Here is an 18,194-nt window from a genome sequence, read left to right on the forward strand (position 1 = left end):
TAGTTTTATTATTTTTAATCTTTTAACTTTACGCATCAAGCAAAAATTAAATTATATGCAACATTCTCTGACTGGAAGACATTTGTTTAACATTTAAACCTATTTTCTGCATATTTGAGCATATAAAATAAAATAGTTTTTGCTGCTTGAATCTGTAGTACAACAGCCGTTTGCTTTTTCCTCACAATGATGAGCTGCTGCTACACCTACTGCAGCAGCACAAACCAGCCAGCCGCTTGTCAGTGGGCATTTTCTGCATGAGAAAAAACAAAATCAGGTCCATAAAAGGACTGAGTAGAAACAAGATAAAAACAACATCTCTGACAGTGTCATGTGGGTGAAATTCAAAAGTTAACTCAGTAATTGCAGGTAGGATCATCAGAAAGTAACTAAGCTGCAACAGAACCAAAGTTCCTACAATTCTTCGCTTTTCCTCGGTGCTCACTGTGGAGGCAGCACGCAGGGCTTTGAGGGTCGCAGCAAAACAGATGATGAACAGAAAGGCAGGGACTAGGATCAAAATAAGGACTCGTAGAAAATAACGCAAGACTATGGCCACAGGTACACTGACAACACAAAGGGCCCAGACCAGAATGCAGACCAGCACAGAACTCCTGGTTTGCCTCATAAAGTCCATCAATGGGCGGGTGATGAAAAAACACCTGCAACACAAGACAGACAGATAACTTAATTTTCACAGTAGAGAATATATTATTTCTAAAAATATGGATGATTTACAGTACAATATAGTACTCAAGCACATGCAAGTGCACACACTGAAAGTTAGACAGGTACCTTTCCAGAGCAATGCACAACTTGAAGTAAAGACTGGCCTGGACACCGAAATAGTAAATAACAAAAGACATCATGTAGGTTTCATGATCATCTGGTTTTGCCACGATAATGATGATAGTGCACATCTGGATTAGATTGGAGATCAGGAGGTTTGTGTAATAGATGACAGGGACCTGATCCCGTCGCACCTGCAGGACATACAAGTATTAGTCAGAATATGAAGTAATAAACAAGATGTGTTCAACTCCATCATAGAGCAGTCTATGAGGTCAGATTAAACAGACAATGTTTTGTCATGTGCGGTATTACAATGTTGCACTTGTTATCTGATGGGATGTGTATTATATGTTAGAGAGTACCTCACTTCCAAATATTTTCACTGTGAAGTATATTAACGTTTACTCCTTTAGTGAAACATTCTGATTAAGCTATGAGACCCAGGTGTTGTGCATACTGGATGATAGAAAGGCTAGCCTTGAAATTGTGCAGGCACTTTGTCAGCATTATTTAGCTTTTACATTTTAACTCACACAACGGTTTGATGTGAACAGAGAAGTTACAGGAACACTGATTAATGTACAAACTAACAGATGTAATATTTTCATGCCATCTCTATTCATTTTAATCTGTTAACTACCCACAGGTCACCAGTGCGCCACTTAGCAGCAGGGTTTTAACTACATGCTAAACAACCATAGTTTTAGAAAGTAAAACACATCATTCAGATTCACTCTCTTACAATAATCCCCCACACTGTGCTGCAACCGTCTCCTCTTATTTTTCCCTGTTGTTTTATTCGTAACTATTCATAACTATTTTTTATCATGATTTTTTTTTTTTTTTTTGCCTTACCATCGTTACCCCATAAAGTTTTTTTTTAGCAGATTTCTATTAAAAAAGCGGTCGTTGCCATCAGTGGGGGTTAAAATTTGACAGATGTGGAAACATAGTGTAAGTTGTGGTACAGCAGGCAGTGTGTGGGCAGTGGTTGTACACTCAGTGTTGTGGATCAGCAGTTACTCCTTTGTAGTAAGTCTGGAGCAGTTTTCCAAAATGGTTTGAGTTTCCAATTCCAAGAGATAGACCCAACCAAGCAATGCAGGCAGCTTCAGTTGCCTACGTCCAGATGTTAACTGCACCAACTTCAGATGAAACACTGCCACTTAGTGGCCAGTGCTCATGGTCACAGACAGCCCTCTGCAGACTGCACCCAATGAAGTCCAAATGAGGGAGCAGTGACTCATTAAGTCCTCCAGCTCCTTTCAGACTTCAATCCAACAAAGCAAAAATGAGTAGAGAAAAAAATATCATTCAAATTCTTAAATCCACATTGGGTGAGTAATGATTAATCCTCTTACTGAGATTATTCAATGTGAACTCTAAAATCCCTTCAGATGTTACATACACTCCTACACAGGAAGCTTTATTTATATAGCACCAAATCTCAAGACTCTCAATTTGCCTCAGTGACCCAAAAATAATGAAGGAACAACCCTGAAACATCTCCCCATCACTCCCACCCACCCCCATCTCTCTCATAATCATGCTTTGTGACACACACACACACACACACACACACACACACACACACACACACACACACACACAGAAATTACACTTCCTTGCCATTGCAAAATGTTCCCATAAATTCACATTTTTAAAGTGTCATATATCACTCTTATAGTGTCCCTGCTATTACTCAGCACTTAACCAGTCACCATGAATATCACAGTCTTGCCTGCACCAACATAGTAATTCACTGCAAACCTGCACATTAACCTGGACTTACTGTTCAGTATAAACTCTAACAAACATTAAATTACGATCATTACACTTAACCACACCCTAGGGGTCAATTTTCTCTTTTTTATAATGATTCATTTTTCACTTCTTTGTCACTTGACCCCAAATGAGTGACCGCGACCTACTTTTTAAGGTCACAGCTGCATGTAAGTGTGAAAACTTTTCTGGGTATACTGTAACGTGTAAACTATAACAGATGCAGCTGATTATATTATGTCAGGACTCATAAAGGAATAACCCTTAGAAGCCTAAGCACAGCCCCATCCAGTGTGACAGGTACACATTCAGGATAATCGGTGTTCGCGTTTCCCAATAAACCACAGAAGTAATTTTAAAGATCTCGATAGGATTCAATGGTGTGCGGGACCCATCCAGTCTATACGTCCGATACTGCCCATGTTAGTGTCGCAGTGAAATGTTTAATTCTCCCTAACCAGTAGCGCAGTCGGGGTAAAAAGAAGGTTTATATTCCTCTGATCAGGTCTTACAGCTGAACAACAGTGCACAACATATTACACCATTTTAATTTTTATTTAACAAAAACTAATAGTGCTATAGTGCTAGTTCAATGTTTAAGTACTGAATAAGCATCTATACCGGCATCTGTGCACGTGACCGCAAGAAGGAAAAGGACGTTCAGTGCACAGGTGGACAGTATAGAGACATTTTGGTCTCCTGGCATCAGCTAAAAGGATCAGGCTTTGGACCATGAAAAAAATAGCTTGCTGAACAATATTTTGTATTAAACTGTCTATCACAGTTTTGTAAATTACACATTAAGATTGCTGGAATCAGTTCAAAATTATTTCCATCCATTTTTTCTCGTAACGGAAACATATTTCTTATTTTAATTATATTTGTTTTGAAAACTCTTCTTTTTGTTCCTATACTGACAGACATAAAATGCACAATATTTAGTGATTATCTACATACCACACAACACAAACAGCAGATGACCAGTATGGTCAAAGGAAGGCAGACACCAATATTGATCCACATCATCACATGGATGGGCCCCATCTCTATCTGCCATTCAGGGATGGAGCTCTGGTAAAAGATGCACCGTTCACCTTTTCTTCAAAGAAAGACCTGTCGGTGGCAAAGGGAGATTTCATGTAGTTACAGTGATGAAAAAATTCTATAAAAAGTACACGTAGAAAACTGGTAACAAATAATATAGACGGCTGTGTTATTATATTGTATTCATCAGGTTCATAAACATATTTACTGCTACTTTGAAGCAAATATGTGACAATAAATCAGTGTTCTGTCATCAGGTCTCTGACAAGTAATATGATCTTAAACAAGTGCAGTTAGTGCATTACCAGTACAGATATTTACATTCACAACATTCATAGATAAGCACACTGCAAACACAAAAGAACATGTGACTAATTGCAAGTGTTGCCTTCACTTGCCTCGAGACCGCCCACACATGAAATATAATGCAGATAATGCTGGTGAAAACTGAAGGAGGAAGTTGTGGTAGTCAACTTTAAAAATACCAACCCCCATTCACTGGAATTCACAGTCAGCATGTATTAAACTAGTGAAAACTAAATATTTGATTTTCTCTGATCAAGTTTTTATCAAGTAATCTGAGTATAATCAAGTACAGTCAATAACAGTTACCAGTACACACATTTCTCTTCTCTGCATTCATACAAAAGCACCCTGCAAGCACAAAAGAAAAGAGCATAGTAGTCTATCTCATAATACTTTATTACTAAATGCCAGTTTTCTTGTGACTATGCTGTTCTTCAGAAGCAGTGTGATAAGTGTAAACATTGCCCTTACTTGCCTCAGGAATGTTCCAACGGTCTCAGTCATCAAACTCTGAAACATGATATCTGTCCCCGTCTGTCTTGAACAGAGACGTCGTCCTTGCCAACTTCAAACACTCCATAATCCACTCAGAGTCAAATACAAACAAGAGTAGTGATTTTTAGAGTAGAGCCAGTTTTATATTTCCATGCTTCTAGTTGCCTTCACATTGTCTTGAACGGGGAAGTTGCAAATCGTGAAACCCCGCCCACCACCCGCATGCAGTCACACTTGCAGGGTAATTTTTAAGATTTACAGTGAAAAGACAGTTTTTTATTTTTAGTTTGCACCCCAATTCACTTGAGTTTAAAAACTAATAATTTCAATTTGCCCTTCTAGTAAATGAACCCCTGCAGTCACTCTTAACAGGATCTCTCTCTCTATGCATGTAAGAAAACAGAGTTATTAATGCAGCAATGGCTTTTGTTTGGGGAGTTTTTTAGAACACACAAATGCCTGACTCACAACTAAATCCTTAAACTGCATTGCAAATATTACATCAGCAAATACCAAGAATAACCTAATACTAAATAATAGAAAACTAATAGATTACCACACAAAGAACTAAAAAAAAAAAGACCTTCCATGATGGTTCCTCGTCTCCCTCCTCTTTCTTGGGTTTCTGCTGCCTGAGGTATTCACTGAGCACGCTGTCAGTTGGGGCCATCTTTCTGATGTGTTCATGGATGTTCATTGTCTCATCCTGGACTGTGGTGCTGACACTCACCAGTCCCCGGCCTCCTTCCTTCCACTTAGCGTCCAGCCTCAGGGTGCTGGACTTGGGGTGAAACCCTCCATGCATGGTAAGGAGCTTTCTAGTCTTTATGTCAGTGGCTTCTATCTCGTCCTTTGGCCAGCCTATTACCCCAGCAGGGTACCTGATCACAGGCAGGGCGTAGGTGTTGATGGCCCGGATCTTGTTCTTACCGTTCAGCTGACTCCTCAGGACTTGCCTGACCCTCTGCAGGTACTTGGTGGTTGCAGCTTTCCTAGCAGCCTCTTCATGGTTCCCATTTGCCTGTGGGATCCCCAGGTACTTGTAACTGCGCTCTGTGTCTGTAATGTTGCCTTCTGGTAGTTCAGTCCCCTCAGTTCTGACTACCTTCCCTCTCTTTGTTACATTTCTCCAGTCCGAACGACATTACAATATCATTGCTGTATATCCTGATCGATCCCTGGGCTCTCTGTCCTGGTCGTTGTGTCCCTGGGCAAGACACTTTACCCTACTTGCCTACTGGTGTTGGCCAGAGGGGCCGATGGCGCGATATGGCAGCCTCGCTTCTGTCAGTCTGCCCCAGGGCAGCTGTGGCTACAACTGTAGCTTGCCTCCACCAGTGTATGAATGTGAGAGTGAATGAATAGAGGTATTGTAAAGCGCTTTGGGTGCCTTGAAAAGCGCTATATAAATCCAATCCATTATTATTATTATTATTATTATCCTGGTGGTGTAGATCAGTGAATCAATGTCTCGTTCACTCTTGGCATACAGCTTGATGTCATTAATATACAGGAGGTGGCTGACAACTGCTCCATTTCATAGTCGGTATCCGTAGCCAGTCTTGTCAATGATCTCACTGAGGGGGTTCAGGCCTATGCAGAACAGCAGTGGGGACAGAGCATCTCCTTGGTAGATCCCACACTTGATGGTAACTTGTGCTATGGGCTTGAGGTTGGTGCTGCATTAGCGTCATCTAGCAGACGTTCTGAGGGTACTTCACGTAGTCTATATAGTCCATATATATATAGAGGTTCATTTTAACTTATTATAACTCAAACTACAGTATTTTCTTGAAACTAACCAAGTATATTTGGGGCCAAATAGATGCCAAAGAAAAACTACAAAACTGGATTCCATTTGTTTGTTTGTTTGTTTTAAACTTAAAGATATTTTTACATGTATAATAACTACAATTGCAGAAATATTAATAATAATAAAAAGAAGAAGAAGAAAGACATCAGGTGCAGAAATCGGCCAAATCAAATCTTGGAGCCTCTCCAGCTAAACCAAAATATGTTCTTCTAAGTACGTTATTTTTATTGATGAAACATTTGTACTGAAACTTAATTTTATTTAAGTAATAGAGACACATTCTGACCCATGGCGCCATCTAGAGGACAAAAAAAACATTTTTACAGTCTTATATGGAATATTTGGCACTGAGAGATTTAAACTCTCAATGATCTCCAGTGCAAAACCACGATAAATGTGAATGTACAAATGTTTAAAAATGTAAATCCTCTACAAGAGTCAAATGGTGCCACTTTGTTCTAACCTGGAGAATGATTCTCAACATCCTGGAAAGAGCAGCACAACAGCATTAACAACAGAACAAAATCCAACCAAAAATCAGTTTAATTCATAAAATGTAAACAGACAAATACATAACATCTTAAGAGAAAACAAGAATAAACGTTAATGGATACATTTCCATTACTTTTTGTAAGATATTACAGAACTATAGGTACCATTGTTTAATCTCTGTTAAGTCAGAAACATCTGGAAAAAATATGAAGAGAAATGATTCTGGAAGAAATTTTGCCTTTTAATTTCAAGCCACAAAGAATATTGCACTGTAGAGACTCAAGTTCTCACTGGGAAACTGGGAAAAGAACCGATCAGCCAGTTTCTCTGCATTTCTGACACTATTTGGCTGCAATTTTTCACTCTCCCTTTGTCTCTGACTATTCACTCACCACGTCAGTCTGTCCTATAATCATTCACACTGACCACCTCCTGCTTCATCTGCTGCAGTGTTGTCTCTATTACAGCAGCACAGAAGTGCCAGCAGTCTGTCAATGGGTCCTTTCCACATGAAAACAAACAGAATCAAGTCCACAAATGGACTGAGCAAAAAGGAGATTACAAACATAACATGGATCTGTGTGGGGTAAATCAAGCTTGAGTTTATTAAATTATGAATGATGATTGTGGGAAGCATGAAAAAGTAGTTAAGCAGCAAAACAACCAACATTCCAATGATTCTTCGTTTTTCCTCAGTGGGCACTGAAGGGGCAGCAGGCAGAGCTTTGATGGTCCCGGCTAAAGAGAAGATGAAGAGAGGAGTGGGGAGGAGGGCATAAATAATGAACCGTACAAATTCTTGCAACACTACACCCAGAGGGACACTGACAATACAAAAGACCCAGACCAGAACACAGACCAGCACAGAAGCCTTAGTTTGTCTGAGCCAGTCTAACCACGGACAGGCGATGAAACAATACCTGCAACGCAAAACAGACAGAGACGCTCATGATCACAGTACGGAATAATAGATCACTGATTATTAAGATGCTTCACTGTACAATATAATGTTTAAACACATGCAAGTACACACACACTAAAAGACAGATAGGTACCTTTCCAGAGCAATGCAACACTTGAAGTAAAGGCTGGCCATCACACCACAGTAGAGAATGATCTCAAAAACCTGGTTATGAGGTTTTTTCATGAATGCCATTGTTATGCAGAGCTGGAGTAGATTGGAGACGAGGAGGTTTGTGTAATAGATGAAAGGGGCCTGACACCGTTGCACCTGCAGGAAATATTCAACGAATTCACATTAATGCAGTAGCATGTCTACTTTCAAAATGAATCTACTTATATACCAGGTTTTCTGGAGACTAGTGTGGACAGCGAAGTCTGTTCTCAGTAATTAGATATATCAGTGACATAAGAGACAGGAAACAGGAACAGTGGGTGTAACACTGAGTCAGCCTGCTTTCTTGTCTTACTAAAGAAAACCTTCCTTCCTCTACGATGAGCGACAAATTAAAAAAATAAATAAAGTGAACCTGTACCTCTACAGCCAATGAGTGGCTATGCTAGCTGTGTTGTGCTGTAGAGGGATACAATGCTGTTATGCGAGTGATCAAACAGTTTTATTAACATGAAAGCTTCACAGAGTATATTCTGCACTGAGGACTGCCTCGCTTCCTCTGCAGTATTGCTAAAATTAAAAACATCTGCCTCAATGACAGTGTTGGGCAAGTTACTTTGAAAAAGTAATTAATTATAGTTACTAGTTACTTCTTCAAAAAGTAGAGTTAGTAACTGAGTTACAATATTCTAAAAGTAATTAATTACTTGAAAAGTAACTATTGCGTTACTTTAAAAAAAGTTTATGTTTTCATTTTGACACACTGTATTAACACAATTGATCTAAAATCAGACAAAAAACATAAAATCAGAGTAGAAAAAGTTATTTTTTTTACTGTAACAACCACAAACATGTTTAATGATCATATTTCATAACTTTAAATACAAATAAAAATGGTCAATTTTAAAATCATATGCACAAGTTTTGCAAACAACAAATTTATTTGCATCCATTTACCTTTTACCTTGATTTTTTAAATAACCATTTCAAACTATTTACAGAACAATCAGCTGTTTGCATTCAATAAGATGCCACAAATTATTTGTGCCACTCCAAAAACATTATTTCTGTCCACTATAAAGGAGAACATCACAGCCTGATACCTGCAGGTCTGACAGCAGCAGGTGTATCACTGCTGTTTCTACCTGGAGACAGCAGTCGCCTCATTGTTCTGACACACAACACAAAACTATCCACAACACCACACACTAACTACACAAGACAACACATTAACTACACACTCCAAACACGCTAAACGTCACAAATCTCTCACATCTCAAAACTCTCTCTCTCTCTTTTTCTGCTGTCTTTCTCTCTCTCTCTCTCTCCTAAAACTTCCCCTATTTTGTTCTTTGCTCATAAGCAGAGAGTACTCGCTGCGCTGTCCTTAGACAGGAAACGTGACGAAACTATTGAGGAAAAAAACGCAACGTATATATTGTTTATGACTCTGGTTTTACTGGCCTATCAACACAATTTAAAAACTGGTATATATCACCTTGTTGCTTTGTCTTTAAGTGGTCAGGTTACAGTTAGGCTACAGCTAGATCAGGTGACCCTGCACTATACTTTATTTTAGTTGCTAGGTTCCACCTTCAAAGGGACTTCCCATAATGCACTGAGCATTGTCATTTCACATCTTTTCACTCCTGGTAGTGATGGGATTTCCGGCTCTTTTTAGAGAACCGGCTCTTTCGGCTCCGAACCGGCTCTTCAGGTTGTTTTGTTGCTTTTATTAATTTATTATTAACAACAATATAAAATTATGCACAAAAGGAATTACTAATGTAAAAAAAAAAAGTGGTTTTATTTCTATATGTTTATATATAAATATATGCGGTGGCCCCTAGAGACAAAACACGTACAAACTCCAAAACACATTTCTAGCATGAACTGAACTTCCAAAACAGAGCTACCTAGATCACTTAAATTACACAATTGAAAGCATGAAAGCATATGTGTATTGTTTGTGTATTTATACACAATCATTCATATATACCTGTTACTACCACACACCAAATCCGGTCGTTGGTACTTGCTGGCTTGTGTAGCCACTAGGTAACAAAAGCTCAACACTGCCCCCTAGCATTCTGGAGCACTTCTGTTGTCTTTTGTACGTGTTTTGAGTTTTTATGTGCTTTGTGTCTGGGGGCCACTGTAAATATACTTTTATTTATTCACTCCACATAAAATGTAATAAATAAATCATATAACACAAAAACCAACTAGTCACATTTCAACTTTTAACTATTTAAATTTTCAGCTTTTTCCTTTTACAAATTTAAAGTGAAACAACACAAATAAATTAAAATATGAAAACAAAAAAAAAGATGCATATTCTCTGTCATATGGGCCTGCATGAATAAACTTTCTGAATCCTTCATCATCTGCAACAGAAAATAGTTGTGGATGATTACTATACCTTTCTAATGTGACCTTGTTGTCCCTGGCTCTTTCTCTGTCTCTTCCTCCCGCTCTGTTCCTGTGCTACTGAGTGTAACTACCGCCCCTCCCCCCTCTGCCCAGCGTAAAGCACAAGGCTCGCGTGCTGGGTGAAGCGGAAAAAAAGTGCGAGAGAGAGGGTGAGAGAAAGAAAGAAAAAAAAAAACACGGCAAAGAGCCGGCTCTAAGAGCCATTTCGTTCGCGACCGACCCATCACTAACTCCTCGTGTTATTTATGTCACTGCGGCATGTCAGTACCTTTTTTCCTCACAGTTTATATCTTGTCTTTATCTCTCTACGCTCTCGTTACCTCTCGCTGCTTTCCCTCACCCTCTAACTGCAAGTATTAATAAACAAGATACTTTTACAGTTAGAGGAAGTAAGACTATAACTGGAATAACTTTTTAAGTCAGACCTTTAAATTTATGTGAAACTAACAATCTAATTTTAACAATCACTTTTTTACTCTTCCCCTGTTCCGTTAGTTGAACAGCAGCTCTATTTTTTAAATAATTTAATAAATATTCAGATCTCAGGCTGATGGATACACAAGCACATAAATGTAAATTTTTTACATACCATGCAACATACACAACAGATGATCAGGATAGTCAAAGGAAGGCAGACATAGGTGTTGATCCACGTCATTATCAGGGTGGACTCCATCTCTGACGGACTCTTTTGTGGTCGAGTTGCTGGAAAATGTTTGACCAAATTTTCTTGAGAAGACAAAAAAAGCTAGTGGCAGAAAAAGATTATCATTTCACCATTATGCTCACATGAAATTATAGGTTAGAAAGGTTTAGGAGAAAAGTCGGTTGAACTAACAATAAAATAGTTTTTATTTTAACTTTGAGACCTGGATGAGTTCACATTTTTTCTTCTGAATTCAGTTTTTGTACTCAGTCCTACATATCCTTTCGACCAGGACATACCCTGGTTAAAAAAACCCACTTCAATATTCCTCACAGTGTTACGGGAAGCCACAGTAATGACACCCAGAGTAAGCATCTGGTTAGATATCATATTTCTATGATTTTTAGGACTGCTGTCTTCCAATATCTCAAAAATTACAAAGATCGTGTCTCAGAGTGACGCTGAAAAACTGGTTCATGCATTTATTACTTCTAAGCTGGACTACTGTAATTTATTATTAGCAGGAAAAGCCTTCAGCTGAACCAAAGTGCCACATCAAGAGTACTGACAGGGTTACAAAGAGAGAGCATATTTCTCGCACACTGACTTCTCCGCACTGGAGCATTTTGATAAAGCATATATTTAGGTCTGGATCAGGTGACCCTGAATCCTCCCTTTGTTATACTGCTGTGGCCTCAGTCTGGTTGGGGCTGGTAATGAACTTTGATCTAAAACCTGGAGGACGTTGGCCCTCGAGGCCCGGAGTTGGACACCCCTGAGTTGGTCCGTTGACATTTCTAAGGCTTTGGGACTCTGGTGAACCATTATAAGAGATATTTTTTTCACAAATGGAGAAAACTTAGTGGTGAACCTTCCAATGAATGACTGACTTACCGTTACTGCAAGAGTGGATCAAGGACTCATCCAGGAGGTCACAAAAGGATCCAGAACAGCATCTACAGAACTGCAGGCCTCACTCGTGTCAGTTACAGTCAGTGTCCATGATTTAACAATAAGAGAGAGACTGCAGTCAGAAAATCTGCAATATGACAAGTTTGTCTTCAAAGGGGAAGTTGCAGTGACAATCGCATCGTACACCCAGTTCACACTCGCAGCACATAGTCATTATTGTTTTTTTAACAGGTTTTAACAGGGTGTCGCTCACTTCATGCAGCCTCTAACTTCACCGTATCAGTGAGAAATCTATTAACTCTGTCTGTATGGCGCAGTTCTTTGCCACATGAAGTCCTGAACCCTGGAGAGGTCAGCTGCCTTTCACCTCTGGGACTCATTAGCTGTAAGTGCAGATGTCGCTGAGATAAGTTGTCTTTGGTCTCCAGTACGCTTGCCGATGGCTCGGTCCTCCTGGATCCATCCGCCTCTCGCTCCTGGTGAGCATTATTGCAGCGTCCCACCCTCATTATCAAGAATCTGTGAAGTTCAGTGACAAAGAAACATACACTCTCACACACTCTCTCACTCACACACTCAAGCACACATACACACCGCAGGAAGATTGTTTATCCATGTGAGCATTTTAACATTTTTGAAACTGTATGAATATGTTTCTCTGTGTTATTTAGCTCTGTGTTTTTCCTGTCCCTTATTATTGGCTTGTCTCAGTTCCTTTGTGGCCTCACCCTCATTCTCAGTGGTTTAAGCCCAGCCCTAGCCGGGCCTGTTGCGATTGTGCCTCAGTGGTTGTGTTCTGCTCTGTCTTTCCAGCTTTAGCAGCTTTTCTTTTTTTATATTAGTTAGAACCAGAAACTAACAAACAAAAATCTTAATTAAAACATTGTATTTTATTTTTTACTTATACATACATTTACAGATTAAACTGCCAGCTTTGTATTAATGTTGATCATTTGTTTCCCTTTTCTTGTATTAATCTCTATCCGGTTTTTAAGTGATGACCTGATAAATCCTGCTTCCCCGCCCAAACTACCCTGCGTTTAATAAGGCTTTTGTGTTTTTAACATGTTAATCTCAAAAAGCCCCTAAAAACAGTCAGTGATCACTGTGGGCTTCTCTCAGTTTTTATTACCGCTATTCATTTTCAAGCTCAGTTTTTAAAAGCTTATAACTACAGCCCAGCCCATGCACCAGTATATTAATGTCTAACCTCGTATTGTGGATGGATTATATCAGTTGTTCTCCTGACTGAAGTTTGGTCCGTTTACAGCATCCTGCCATGCGATTGTATTTGTCCCTAACCATCGGGAACCCTCACGTTAACTTTTGTCGGGGGGAAAAAAGTTAGCGTTCATCCTCCAGCTTCACTGTTTATATTATGCTAGCTGTGTCGCTAGCGATCACCTAGCGCATCATTATATAGCAGCTAGCCAAACTTCAGTAACCCTACAAATGTCACTGCTGTTTAGTTTTCTGTCTTTATGCATGTTGGATGTGAGCAGAGCTGTACGTTTTAATTTGTTTCAAAAATCCCTCAGTCAGGACATGTCATATTATATTTAGATGGAAGTTAACTTCCTGCTAACTTCTAACTCACTTAAATGTCATAAATTCCATTTTCATGGATTCCTGGATGTTAAACTTAATTGTTACACCTGGTAGAGCAGCCACACTGATCATTTTATTACAGATAGAAGAATTTAGACAGTTTGTAACTCTCAGTGATCCTACAGTGATCGTTTGACTTATGGACCTGCTAGTGATGTGTCGGTCGCAAACGAAACGGCTCTTAGAGCCAGATCATTGACGTGAATGACAGGTGTCAGCTCCTTGTCAGGATCGTGTTTCTTTTTTTCTTTCTCTCACTCTCTCTCTCACTTTTTTTCGCTTCATGCACAAGAACAGAGCAGGAGGGAGGGCAACAACAAGAGACAACATTGTCACATTAGAAAGGCCTAGTAATGAAAATAAGTGACACCAAGAAAAGAAACAAAATGATGTCCACTCATCAGGGCAATGGGAAGAAAAAACACAGTCAGTTGAGTGTGATATTAATGAAGACGCCAATGTGTCTACTGCAACTGTTGCTGCTGCTGCATCTACAACATCATGCAGTAGACCACCACAACCACATAAACCAACCCAAAGCTGTATTAGACAGTTTTTGCAGAAGCCTGTGACCCCAGCAAGAACTCAATTTATAAAGACCTGGCAAAAATGATTGCACTTGATTTCCAACTATTTTTAGTTGTGGATGATAAAGGAATCAGAAAGTTTATTCATGCACTGAATCCTATGTATGCAATTCCAAGCAGGACAAAATCTCCTTGTTTTGCGTATTAATTTATATTTTATTGTGTTGTGGTTTGTGTTGTTTCACTTTAAATTTGTTTAAAAGGAGAAAGCTTAATTTTTTTTAAATAGTTAAAAATAGAATTGTAGGTAGTTGGTTTTTGTATTTTATAATTTATTTTTTTAATTTTATGTGGAGTGAATAAATAAAAGCATATTTAGGAGCCGGTTCTCTAAAAAGAGCCAGAATTGCCATCACCTGCAGCAGAGTTTGGGCCCACACGGCTAATGACATTACACTTTCCTTTACCTCTGGATAAAAACCTCTTAATGCTAAAACAATCTGAAGTTGTCTCAGAATTGATGTTTTTCATGTCTTCCTTTAGTGTTAGTACAGACAATTTGTCATGGTCCGTGTGAGCAGCTGTGTGTGCGTCCTGTGGGGATGATTGTCTGCCCTCCTCTCACCTGGGCAGCTCACCTGGCGTTAATTCATGGCAATCAACGGACAGTATTTATGGCCAGCTTCACCGTCATCTCATGACAGAATTAGAAGATGATTGTATATTTTTAACATCAACAAGAGTTTCACTAAAGAAAAAAAAAAAACACTCAAAAAGAACAAAAAGGCACACTGGAGCAACAACATACCTTAATTTTATTAATGTCTAAAAAATAAAAACTTGCATAAAAATAATGCACAAAAAGCTTTGAATTGATGGCTTATTTACATTTTCCTGCTTACTCTCTAGTTTGTATTATAAAACTGTCTATGAAAGAGGAAATGCCATAATTATAAACAGGACATATAAATACATACAAACATGAGAAATATGTGAGAAACTAAATTCTCTTTCTTTTCTGCAATTCTGCTTCTCCTTTTTTTCTCCACTTGTCTCTGCTGAAGTAAACCCACATCTCTGCACCCATCAGCCACTCTGATGATCTGATGCTACGTCAGCTGCAGGGCTGTCCATACTGCAGCAGCACAGACATGCCAGCAGCTTGTCGATGGGCCCTTTCCGCATGAAAAAAAACAGAGTCAAGTCTACAAAAGGACTGAGCAGAGACAAAGTCAAAACGATATCTGGGATATCAGTATCAAAGTGATAATGAAGTGAGACGATTAAAATATAAAAAATGGTGGTGGGAAGTACAATCAGAAAGTAGTTAAGCAACAGCAGAACTAAAGTTCCTGCAATTCTTCTTTTTTCCTCAGTGGGTACTGCGGTGGCAGCAGGCAGCGCTTGTAGGATCCCAATTAGACAGTAGATGAACGGAAGACCCGGCAGGAGGGTGAAACAAATTAAACGGAAATATTGTTGTAAGACTGTGGCAGGAGGAATACTGACAATACAAAGAGCCCAGACCAGAACACAGAGCAGCACAGAACCCTGAGTTTGCCTGATGCAGTCCAACAGTGGGCAGGCGATGAACAAATACCTGCAATACAAGACAAGCAGCTGTACAGATGATCACAATACACAATATTTATGACCATAAAGATGCTGCACATTGAAATCCAATGCCCAGACAGATATATACCTTTCCAGGGCAATGCACACCTTGAAGTAAAGATTAGCCATCACAGCACAGTAGAAAACAAGAGAAGAAGTGTTGGAGATTTTCCTGTCATCAGGCTTTGACACCATCATCATCATAGTGCAAATCTGGATAACTGTGGCAATGAGGAGGTTTGTGTAATAGATAATAGGAGTTTTATTCCTTTGCACCTATAGGAAAAGTGAATGAAAGTTACATTGATGTGGTAATAAACATAACAGTCTGTCTTAAACCGAGTCTCTAAAAAGACATAATGGCACTTAAGTAAAATGTTTCAGGGATGTGGTGATGAAGTCTTGTTTCTGTCTTTGTTGGTACTTTATTCAGGATAAGATCAAGTTTAGGGTGTCACTGACAACATGAAAAACACAGTTAAAAAAAATCTAAGAAAACAAAAGTTAAAAAATAAATAAATAATAATGCCTCTTAAATAAAAAGTGTGTAAAGTAATTTTGCATTTCATACACTTTAGTACAGTTACGTGCAGGGAAACTGGCTGAAGACCTGAGAATATAGCTTTACTGTTCTGAGAGTACAAAGTTAGAAATATGTAACATGGATTTTATTTTGAGCTGATGATAAATTTGCTGTTTCCACTATTAGCCCCGTATCTCCTTACTTACACTGAGAGATTGGAAGATGGCAAACAGAGATAAAAACATGATGCACGTATAAAAGAAAAGGCCACATTTTATACCACAGGATACAAGAGAAGCTCTCGCTGCTATCCTTCTGTCACACATCTTATCTTCACCTGCTCCACCCTGCCTACGCTCTGTTTTTCAGCTCTCTTTTGCACCGTCTGCTGTTTGTTGACCCCAGTTATTTAAACTCATCTATCTCTGACCCTTACACCTTTGTTGTCACACCCGTCTTCAACCCCCCCTCCTCTAATTGTGTATGGTTCAGGTGGTTGGGAAGCTCATCTGTAACTGGAAGGTTGCTGGTTCAATCCCCTAGCTCTCTCTGTCCCTGTCGTTGTGTCCTTGGGCAAAACATTTTACCCTACCGCCTACTGGTGTTGGCCAGAGGGGCCGATGGCGCGATATGGCAGCCTCGCTTCTGTCAGTCTGCCCCAGGGCAGCTGTGGCTACAACTGTGGTTTGCCTGCATCAGTGTGTGAATGAATAGTGGAATTGAAAAGCGCTTTGGGTGCCTGGAAAACTGCTATATAAATGCAATCCATTATTATTATTAATTCACACACATTTTTTCCGTCTCGCGTCTGTTGACCTTTTTCGTCTCTCCAGGATCTCTTCCACCTGCTCACCTGCCAACAGCACAGCCCATGGAAACTTCTGCCTGACCTCATCTGTCAGCCTGTCCATCACCATTGTAATTAAAAAAGGAGTTAAGAGGCGATCCCCAATGTAATCCTCCCCCCACCTCACCACCACCGGCCACACTGTCCTCATACCTGTCCTGCACCAGTGCTTTCAAAGCCAGTTTGTGCTTTGTCATTCTGTCATATGCTTTCTCTGGATCCACAAAGACACAGTTCTACTCTTTCTGCACACTGAAGTCATCACTCATCACAATTTTGATGATTAATATTTCAATTCCATGTCTTGATTTTGGGGCATTTTGAGGCTGTGTTGGTCTTTTGCAGTAAACCTTTAAATAGTTTCCTCAACGACAAATATAAAACGATTGCTACATACCAAACAACACACACAAAAGATGACCAGTATGGTCAAAGAAAGGCAGACACATGAGCTGCTCCACAGCACCACACGGGCAGGCTCCATCTCGGTCTGATTTTCTGTAGCGGTGTTGTTGGTGTCCACGCTTTTGTTTCTTAAACCAATCAAAATGAGAGAATTTCAGTTTAGCAGAGATAAAGAGCAGCAGTTACACCATTACTTTAACTTGTATATTTATGTTAGTTCACGAATGATTGGTGTGGAAAGCACATCACATCAGTCGTATACACCTCAACTGCCCTGGAAGCGACCTCCCTCTCTCTTTCTTTCACTTTCTCTCTCTCTCACAAACACACACACACAGTCCATTTTGTAATACAGCCTCATAAGGGAGTTTCCTCATAGCTTTTCTAATCTTCAAGTAGAAAAATTAAGTGAAAAGCTAATATCGTCTTTACTTACCTCAGGACTGCTCCCAGCTTAACTTGTCAGTAAACTCTGTAATATGTTTTTCAAAGATCTTGAAAGGGGAAGTTCATTGCCTTATTTACACCCCATTTCATCACATTATGCAATTCACAGTCACGCATTTGCATGAAAATCAACCAGCTAGCATTCCTCTCTCTCTGACAAGGTTTTACTTTATGAAAGCATCTAACTGGTTTAATACGAACAACTAAACGTGTAACATCAATCAATCGATCAATCAATAAAAACAGTGCAGAAGCATTTTCTCTATCAACAACAGCAAGACACAATAAGACATTTCAGTGTCTGTGCAAGCTGAAAGATAAAGGGCAGCCTTCATGGGGTTCACTTTAGATTTAACACAAGATAAATGTGATCACTTTCGTAACAACTATGTGCGTCTCTTCAGCATGACAGAGTCAACATGTCTGTATTCTA

General features: G+C 39.4%; 3 protein-coding genes across 5 annotated transcripts; all 3 read right to left on the reverse strand.

Moving 5' to 3' along the window:
* Positions 1-39: 39 nt before the first annotated feature.
* LOC120734942 lies at positions 40-4,632 on the reverse strand. 2 transcript variants are annotated; one of them, XM_040034067.1, is made up of 4 exons: positions 4,400-4,632; positions 3,532-3,687; positions 796-983; positions 40-662 (listed from the first exon to the last, which is right to left on the reverse strand). In XM_040034067.1, exons 2-4 carry the CDS (start codon positions 3,616-3,618, stop codon positions 182-184), a joined length of 756 nt encoding a protein of 251 aa, XP_039890001.1. In that variant the 5' UTR covers positions 3,619-3,687; positions 4,400-4,632; the 3' UTR covers positions 40-181. The 2 variants fall into 2 exon arrangements, with proteins under 2 accessions (XP_039890001.1, XP_039890002.1); XM_040034068.1 differs by having other exon boundaries at positions 4,396-4,632.
* A 2,016-nt stretch (positions 4,633-6,648) lies between these two features.
* LOC120734776 lies at positions 6,649-10,989 on the reverse strand. Of its 2 annotated transcripts, none has more exons than XM_040033727.1 (3): positions 10,822-10,989; positions 7,780-7,955; positions 6,649-7,644 (listed from the first exon to the last, which is right to left on the reverse strand). In XM_040033727.1, exons 1-3 carry the CDS (start codon positions 10,906-10,908, stop codon positions 7,137-7,139), a joined length of 771 nt encoding a protein of 256 aa, XP_039889661.1. In that variant the 5' UTR covers positions 10,909-10,989; the 3' UTR covers positions 6,649-7,136. The 2 variants fall into 2 exon arrangements, with proteins under 2 accessions (XP_039889661.1, XP_039889663.1); XM_040033729.1 differs by having other exon boundaries at positions 7,305-7,462.
* A 3,769-nt stretch (positions 10,990-14,758) lies between these two features.
* Positions 14,759-18,019, reverse strand: LOC120734904 (G-protein coupled receptor 35-like). Its single transcript, XM_040034011.1, has 3 exons — positions 17,307-18,019; positions 15,628-15,815; positions 14,759-15,525 (listed from the first exon to the last, which is right to left on the reverse strand). The coding sequence occupies exons 1-3, from the start codon at positions 17,391-17,393 to the stop codon at positions 15,012-15,014; spliced, it is 789 nt and encodes a 262-aa protein (XP_039889945.1). The 5' UTR covers positions 17,394-18,019; the 3' UTR covers positions 14,759-15,011.
* Positions 18,020-18,194: the final 175 nt, after the last annotated feature.

The sequence above is a fragment of the Simochromis diagramma genome, unplaced genomic scaffold (assembly GCF_900408965.1).
Source record: "Simochromis diagramma unplaced genomic scaffold, fSimDia1.1 OVJJ01000176.1, whole genome shotgun sequence".
Classification (NCBI taxonomy): domain Eukaryota; kingdom Metazoa; phylum Chordata; class Actinopteri; order Cichliformes; family Cichlidae; genus Simochromis; species Simochromis diagramma.